Source organism: Nilaparvata lugens, unplaced genomic scaffold (genome assembly GCF_014356525.2).
Source record: "Nilaparvata lugens isolate BPH unplaced genomic scaffold, ASM1435652v1 scaffold6380, whole genome shotgun sequence".
In the NCBI taxonomy this organism is placed as follows: Eukaryota; Metazoa; Arthropoda; class Insecta; order Hemiptera; family Delphacidae; genus Nilaparvata; species Nilaparvata lugens.
The window spans coordinates 1-8,869 of record NW_024092134.1 but is presented as its reverse complement, the minus strand read 5'-3'; the positions used below and the strand labels follow the sequence as shown (position 1 = coordinate 8,869).

Below are 8,869 nucleotides of genomic sequence, written 5' to 3'. Positions count from 1 at the left end.
TTGATGTAAAATCACACTACAGCTCAAACTAATAATTGGCCTACAGACTTAAAACTTTGCACAAATATTCTTCAAACATGCTAGATGCGCACTAAGAACGGATTTTGAGATATTTTGCCTCTAAGGATTTCAAAGGATCCTATTAAGTAAGCTTATGGTAAGGTGAACTCCATATGGAACTGAGATAATTGACACATGATATTCTAACATATGTTGTAATCATTGGAGAGCTTAAAACAATTTCATCAATTAGCTGATCGAATTGATTTTGCGTTGATTGGGAGCGCGAGCTTACCACGTGTTTGTTCCATCATTGTATGCTTGGCCAGTTCGGTTTACGAGTTGATGAGAGATGCGAGTAATTCCTTATATTTGATCTGAATGGTTATTCATAATCATCAGAATGAAGTTCACACAACATAGGTATGAAATATTTGCAATGCAATATTAGCTACTCAGTATGATTGCTCTCAGTAATCAAACATCTTAAATATCTATTTATCATGTCAATTTCAATCAGAAAATAGACAAAGGTACCGCCAGTGCAAGTTTATCCCAGCTCACCCCAACGACAATGCATTCCGTTGTCCAAAATAAACTAGGAATTTCCAAAATGATTTTGACTACTCCTAATTAATGATTGGTTCACGCGGTTGTTACAGGAATGAATGCTAAAGTTGAAGCAGAACAAAAATAATAATTATAATGAGGGACAGGTTGAATTGGTAATGAGAACATGATAGCTTAGACCGAAATCAATAATAATTATTTTAAAAAGTACATGGAATTAATATCAGCACACCGAATTCCAACACGAATTTTAAAGAAGCTATACTCGCTATACTGATTCTAGAGCTGCTCAAAATGTTCTACAAGCGAAAAAATACAAATTATTTCATGATTCATATTTATTATTATTATTATTATTATTATTATTATTATTATTATTATTATTATTATCCTCTTTTTCACGCAGTTGCGGATAGCTTATGCGAAGAGGGGCAAAATTTTTTCAACATTTTCCAGTTTCTCAATGATAGGGGAGTGATAATTATTTGTATAGGTCTTCTAAGGAACCATTATCAACAGCTGGTACCAATCAACTACACTTCAACTCCAAACTACCGTTTTAATACCAGTACACAATAATTTATCACAGGGTGATATGTTTATTACAGCTGGTAACTTTAGATGCTAAATCATATTATCACAATATGATCTTGAATCATGATCATCTTTTCGTTCTTCAGTAGCCGCTCGGCCGAAAATTTCGGAAACATATGTCTGTAAAATGGATTAATAAATAATTATTATTAGCCCCCCTATTGAAATTTCTGTTTAGAAACCATCCCCAATATTCACACAACATATTCCCAAAGTTTCATGCCGTTATGTCAAGTAGTTTTCAAGTCTACAGGGAACAAACAAACATACAAGCGAACACACAAACAGACATTCATTTTTTTATAAATAGATTTCCATTCGGCCCAAACAAAAGCCTCTCTAAATGAAGGTAGAATGATAAGGATTCAGTTCAGTTGTTTTAACATTTTTTCAAATCACTTTCAAAAAGTTCATGTAGTACCTACTATTGTGTTTGAGACACTTCTGGCGCTATGATAGTTTCACCACTATTCTGCTCCACAGTCCTATCTCTTGCAGTCGTTAACTATATCTATAATAATTATATAAAGTGAAGAGCTGGCTTATGCACGTACGGGATAGGAAAATTATGTTTGACGAATCATCACGTCTGAACTACTGGACTAATTAACTTGAAATTTGGCTTATAGATTCTTAATTAACCAAGGATGGTTATAGGCCTATTCTCAATTCTTCAAAATTTCATTACGTCAAGTTTTCATTTTGTCAAGTTTTAAAATAGATCCTTGCGAAGCACGGGTTCTTGCGAGTAGTTCTATAGTCTGATTGATCCTATCTTCAAAGTAGATGATTTATAATATGTATTATTTAAGTGATATCAGAGTATGGAGGAATTCCATTTCTTTTCATATTATCCTTAAAATGCAACATTTCAAAAAACCTTGTGTATACATCGACGCGCAGTTAAAAAGAAACAAAAGGATGAGAATGAAGTTGAACCTGTCTTACTTGAGAAAGTCTTGGATATATTGCTCAAGAAGGTGAGAGAAAAATGAAAAGAAGTTAAAAACTATTAGTTTAGAATTAGTTCAAACAAGTTTAAACTTATTATCCTCATTGGTAAGATATTATTTGTTACAGCTACGTTATGTATAACAATAGTATAAATTGATAGCTTTTACAGCATATCAACGTTATATTTTTTAATTTCCTAATTTCCACAGTGAGCTCCTATCATAATTACTGGAGATTCATATAAGAATTCACAAGGAGTGATCTGCTTATAGGAGAAAGTATTAATGCATCAACCATAAAAAGATCATGAAAATAACCATCTTCATTCGAAATAAAGAATTCACATATACTCCTTTTACCGTAACTGTATTTTAATCAAGGTGTCGACTCGACAATTCTCATCTTTGAAAAAATAGTGTAGTTATTCAAATAAAGGTGCGTACAGATATACGCGCCGCGAACATGAGCAATTCACTTTTAATCAGCTGACTATATCTGTATTTTTTCAGAAACGGTAAGATACAGATATAAAAAGCTTGTCATCAGCTGATTAAAAGTTAATTGCTTATGTTCGCGGCGCGTATATCTGTACGCACCTAAAGGTTGAAAAAAAGTTGTTTTAGTGAATAATAGAGCAATATAACCGAATGCTCTTGAACCATATATTTTGTGAACCACACCTCATTATTCAAATCATCAAATTTATAGTATTTTGGAGAAAGTTGTGTAATATTTATAAATGTTGATTGCTATAACACTTTAATCTCTTTACAGATTGTTGATACTCCAGAGTCTCTTGCCCTGCGATTGGTCCTACTGAAAATATCACAATCAGAACCATCCCATCCTGACTCGTAAGTTCCATATAAATAAGTTATCATATTTTATTGAAATATTCTCAACTCCTGATATTTAAATTAAATATCGCGTTTTAATTGGAAAATCATTGTATTCTGATATTACCAACTTGATAACTCAAATGGGAGTTTGCTAAATGAAATATACTATTGTTAAAATCATGCTAAAGCTAGACTAAAACTGTCAATATCATTGGTTGAATGGGAAGAATTAATATCATTTATTGGAAATATTCATGCAGTTTAAATCAAATCTCACTGGAGCAGAGTTTTATGAATCTAGGGCTGCACCCCTAACATACGTTTTCTTAATCAGGGTACGAACAGAATGGTCACTTTGATATGCAGATTTAATCTTGCTATCGACCTGCTATATCTACATCCATCTAAATGACTCCAAATAATGTTTCTATCATTGCACAGCTGTTTAGTGGCATTGATCTTCAGCGCCAAACACTTGTTCTGTTTGCACCTTTAAGTACTTTGCACACAGGGATAATAGTGTTAATTAGTAGCCGCTATTAGTGGCCAACGCCAGCTTACTCACAGGAATAATAGACGAGTCTCCAGTGTCCGCTACCAATGACTAGATCCAGTAGACGTCAATATTGTCCATGTGTGCAAGAGGCTGAAGGTTCAACCACAGGAAATGCATACATTTTTCTTTTCTCTGTGATTGATGCATTGATAATGTTATTCACGAGCAAAGTTGACAATATGAAGTGAGTCTCACTAAAGTAGTAATTCAAATTCAAATTTATTTCACACACATGAATACATATACAGAAATCGAATATATAGTTCATCATGACAATGCAATTCAACTAAAATTCAATAATATTGATATTGCATCAAATGTTTCTTTTCATCTTAATTATTCCTCTTCAATTCTCACAGGGAACACATCCGTGACATACTAGAGAACGTAACTTCCCAAACTCCAAGTGGAACTAGCAGCGATTCGAACTGTTTGGACAGTGTGGTCGACACCAGCAGTCACAAACCCTCAACAACAGTGCGGCCAAGAAGACAAACAAGGGAGACATCAGTCCAAACAACCCTCAACAGTGAAAGTAAAAGCAGACTGATCAGTAAGAGCAGACTCAGTTTGCGACGTACCACCTCATCAACGCAGGTTGAGTTGAAGAACCCCCCTCGAACAGATCCTCAGAAGATATCCTCACGAAGATCGCAGACCTCGTTGGATCGAGTGAGAAAACCGGAGCCTGTGAAACCTGTCTTGAACTCAAACTCAAATTCGAGTTCAAACTCGAAGCCGAGTTCAACCCCCAGGAGGATGGGCTCCAGTTTGACGAGGTTGTCAGGCAGGAATGGTCTCTCGACTGTTGCTGAACAAACCAACGCCCTGAGAGTGAAGAGGATTTTCGTTGAGAGTTCAACTCAAACTAGCAATGTGGAGAGTACGTCGATGGGTGTTCAGGTGAACTACAGGTGTTCCAGAACTGTAATGGATTCGTCTACACAGACAAACATTGTTGAGAACTTTGTTTGTCGTTGTTTCGCCTCGAAAAATAATGAGGAACTGTTGGGGGTGAATGTTGGGAGTCAAGATAAAAATGTTCAAAATTCCGCTTCAGTTATACCTGCGCCCCCACCTCTACCTCAATCATTGTCATCACATTCCCGTAAAAACTGTAGGTCAGAGATGGAATAACCCAAGAATTTATTGCCTTAATCAGATGCTTTGAAGGCAATTTAGATTTCATGACTTTACTTAGTCTTCTCTTAAATTCAATTTCCAAGCGGCTGAACACTTCAACACGGGAGATTTTCAAATGCTGGTGGAGTCCCAAGTATTTATATGTCTGTCCTATTTGCAACTGCCCTATTTCATTTTCCAGTGTCAACATCCCTTATTATTATTATTATTATTATATTATTATTATTATTATTATTATTATTATTATTATTATTAGTCATAGAGCTCCCGAAGTGGAAGACGCTGAGTAAAATCATGATCATCGATTTTTATTAGACTTAGCGGTTTTCTTGTTCGCCCACCAGCTTTTCATTCCCTGAGAAAATGCAGCTTTTCTTTCTTCACTCCATCTTGTGCCAACTCTTGGTGCTTTTTTCTCTAGAATAATTTCCCATTTGTTCACTTTTGTTTTGAAATTATTTCTATTTTTAATTTCATCATCAGTAATTCCTGCCAAAACTAGATCTTTCTTAACATTCCTAATCCATTCTCCTCCATAGGCAAGCGAAGCTACATATTTTCCTATTTTTTTTGTGATTCTATGGTCAGGGAGCCTCACGATATGACCATAGAATTTTAGACGTCTTTTTCTCATGTCTGTTACAATATTTGAATGTTGCTCAACTGTGCTATTTTTCTGTAATCTATAACCATAATTAATTTATTATTATTATTATTCTATGCAAGTATAGTTTTTAGAATCTATAAAAGGTGATCTTACAATAGTAGGTAACATGTACCAATCAATATTCATATCGTGCTCTTCCAGATGAGAGCATTCAGATATAATCATGTCTCATATTCCTTCCTCTTCTTCTTCATCTTTATCATTATCTTCCCCTTCTTCTTCTTCGTCCTTTTTTCCCTACACCTGCCACTCCTCTTACTCGTCCTTTTACACATCTCATAGCAATCAAATCAATATTATCATGAATGAGGATGGTTAGCCTCGTTCATTGCTCATGAAAAAGTCACTCTTATCCTTTTTAAATTCATTCGGTTTTTCAGTTTCCGAAATGAACTCGATTTCAGATTCATAAAAATAGATTCTAAATTCATAATATTCATGATAGGCTTATAGATGCATAATATTCATCGAATCAAATTACAGTAGTAATTGGTGGTGAATTATTTTTGCAGAGAAATCAGTGTGGTCAAGCGTAGAATCGGACATGCCTGTGCTGTCAGTCGACTTCAAGAAAATGGAAGAACTGTTCTGCCAGGCGCCTCCCCCCAAGAAATCGTCGGCGGCAATCGTCAAGAAGCCGCAATCGCCCACAATCAACAATCGCCAATCATCGACGTCAATCGTTAATCTGCTGGACGACAAGCGCAGTTTTGCCGTCAACATTTTCCTCAGACAGGTGAAGCCAAACGTCGATTCGCTGATTGAGGCGATCAGAAGCGGGTCTGGAGTACAGACTGAGAATTTGAGGGCTCTGAAACGATTACTGCCCGAGAAACAGGAGGTAATTACAATCAGATTCACTACAGAGTGTATGCATTTGTTGAATGGGAAGCATAGTGATGCTTATAAGGCCAGCCTCTAACGACAGGACACGTTTGTCGAACATGTCTGAACAGACATGTCTTCGAACGTGAAATACATTCAGGAGAAAGGTTTCAACAAAAAAAAGCAGCTTCTAAAGCTGTGTACAGACTTGAGCGCCTCAAGCACGCGTATTCCACTCTTCATCAGCTGATGCTAATCACATCTGTACATTACTGTTTTTTGCTAATACAGATAATTATATTCAGCTGATGAAAAGTGACATGCGCGTGTTTGTGGCGTTCGAGACGCAGATTTACATGTAATGAACAATCAATAGAAATAAATAAGCCACTGAAAAATAATTACTAGAAAAATTGGAATAAATTCAATTTGTTACTCTTTCTTATGAAGAGAAAACTCCGTTAACAAAAAGAGTGAGAAGGCTTATTGCTAATGGCAAAAAACACTGTTTTCTTATTGTTTAGCTTGTGATTAATTGAATTTCGTGTATTTGGACTCCTACTGGCTCACTGTTGATGACAAAAAACACCATTCTCTCATTGATATCACATTGATTGTTCTTCTTTGATATTATGAAGAACACGAACTCTATTGAATTCTGGATCCTTCTTCTTTTCTTTTGTCTGGAATATGGTTATATATCTTGTCCCAATTTCATTCTCATGGAACAACATTCGATTTATTGATATTTGAGTCAATTAACTGTCTGAAAATGGGTTGATAATTGAAACAGAAATTGGAATAGTTTAGTTGAATTGGAAATTGGATAGTTAATAGAAATAGAATTGTATATGCTACTTGTATCCATTCATATCGCTTATTGAAAGATATTGACTGTGTTTCTTTTCCCTCTTCAGCTAGCTGACATAAAAGCGCACGCCAAAGACGACAACCTGGGAGAGGCTGAACAGTTTTTCCTGCGCCTGTCGGGTATCCCCGACTACGAGCTGACCATCCAAGCCATGCTGCACAAGGAAGAATTCGCGGAACGTTTCAGCGACGCCACATCTCAACTGGACAACGTGCTCAGTCTATGTGACTTTCTCATCAACGACGCCAGCCTCAAGCAGTTTATGACACTTGTACTGCAGCTTGGAAACTATCTTAATGCTGTGAGTAGCGTAGGAAAATTTAGGGAATGTTGTTTTTCACAGAAAAGAAATAAATTATTGACAGAAGACATGAATGGTAGAGAGATAACATGAGTGGTACAGAGGTAAAGTGGTAAAGTCCTAGCTCCACCTAATACAGAGTATTTTTATTCCATGATGATTGTTACAAATGTAATTTAGAGTGTATGTAGTTTTACTGAGGGGGAATCTAACAACGGAAATATACGATACAGAAAATAGGTATATGGTACTTGAGAGTAGGACTAAATTCCAACAGGAAACGTAAAATGAGTTACTAGAGAACAGGTTTTGATAATATAACTACAATGTAATACAATGTTACTACTGTATATTAACGAGGAGAACTAAATAGAAACTGTAAACCGAATATGATACAGCAGAGGAAATATGTAGATGATGATTACTTGATTCATTTTGAGCTACGATGTTTTAACACACTATTTTCATGTTTTAAACAAAGACATGCAATCAATTATTCATGTGAATAAACAATTCAGTTCACCTAGGCCTACTGACTGGAGTACTTTTGGGTATCAAGCGTTCATTTTGAACAGTCTGTTGAGAACAGGACTACAGTCTGTAAAAACAGTCTGTTGAGAACAGGACTACAGTCTGTAAAAACAGTCTGTTGAGAACAGGACTACAGTCTGTTAAAACAGTCTGTTGAGAACAGGACTACAGTCTGTAAAAACAGACTGTTTGTTGGGTTTGCATGGGGGGTGGTACGTCACTTATCGGGGGGCGAGAAGGGGTTTCTTGGACTTCTAGGAGGTGGCATAGGGATAGGGGAGAAATGTAGTTGCTTTCTTAGTGGGGTGCGGGTGTAGTGTCATTATTATTAAAAATGTCAACAAGCTTAACCGATCTATGCAAGAACTGCAAAATATATACATGCCTATTCCTGCCTTAGACTCATTCTTGCAGATAGGCAGTAATGCCTCTGCGAGAGTAAATATATATTGTTTAATATATATATATGTTTATTTCTTAATATATATTTGTATATCTGCTGTCATTTCTGTGGTGCTGAAAGTGTATTCTTATTTTTATGCTGTACCACGGTAATCGCTTGAATAACTCATGAAATAAACAACTTTTGAATTGAATTGAATTGAATTGAAACAGTCTGTTGAGAACAGGACTACAGTCTGTAAAAACAGACTGTTCAGAATGGAAACTAGACGCCCAAAATTTCTGCCAGTAAGTGGACACAATTGTTTATTTACATAAATAATAATCGACTGCATGCCATTGTTTGAAACATAAAAATAGTGTGATAAAATAGGAATTGATAAAACTAGTAGAGAATAGAACTAACACATACTGAAAAACAGGACATACTAGAGCCTCATCATCAACCCCTGGAGTTCATTGACCTACCTACTATCAAACTACCTGGGAATCCCTGGGTAACAAATTCCCAATCGCATCAAACAATACAACTATCAGATTGCTTCCAAACCTATTAAAATAGAAATGTTATCCAAATAGCTGAAATGATAGGCCTGTGCAGTAATGCTAGTTATTA

At 35.8% G+C, this 8,869-nt stretch overlaps 2 protein-coding genes across 2 annotated transcripts; both read left to right on the top strand.

Annotated features, from left to right (window-relative positions):
• Window positions 1-460: 460 nt before the first annotated feature.
• Window positions 461-4,650, top strand: LOC120356282. The gene is made up of 4 exons (XM_039445196.1): window positions 461-473; window positions 2,068-2,144; window positions 2,893-2,972; window positions 3,873-4,650. The coding sequence occupies exons 1-4, from the start codon at window positions 461-463 to the stop codon at window positions 4,648-4,650; spliced, it is 948 nt and encodes a 315-aa protein (XP_039301130.1).
• A 1,166-nt stretch (window positions 4,651-5,816) lies between these two features.
• Window positions 5,817-7,428, top strand: LOC120356281 (inverted formin-2-like). Its single transcript, XM_039445195.1, has 2 exons — window positions 5,817-6,164; window positions 7,066-7,428. Exons 1-2 carry the CDS (start codon window positions 5,868-5,870, stop codon window positions 7,411-7,413), a joined length of 645 nt encoding a protein of 214 aa, XP_039301129.1. The 5' UTR covers window positions 5,817-5,867; the 3' UTR covers window positions 7,414-7,428.
• The last annotated feature ends 1,441 nt before the right edge of the window (window positions 7,429-8,869 follow it).

Excerpts from the sequence above, each read along its gene's own strand:
- LOC120356282 (XM_039445196.1), top strand. Across the intron at positions 2,145-2,892 it reads TGGATATATTGCTCAAGAAG|ATTGTTGATACTCCAGAGTC; the intron begins GTGAGAGAAAAA and ends ATCTCTTTACAG. Across the intron at positions 2,973-3,872 it reads GAACCATCCCATCCTGACTC|GGAACACATCCGTGACATAC; the intron begins GTAAGTTCCATA and ends CAATTCTCACAG.
- LOC120356281 (XM_039445195.1), top strand. The coding sequence starts at position 5,868 with ATGCCTGTGCTGTCAGTCGACTTCAAGAAAATGGAAGAACTGTTCTGC. Across the intron at positions 6,165-7,065 it reads TACTGCCCGAGAAACAGGAG|CTAGCTGACATAAAAGCGCA; the intron begins GTAATTACAATC and ends TTCCCTCTTCAG.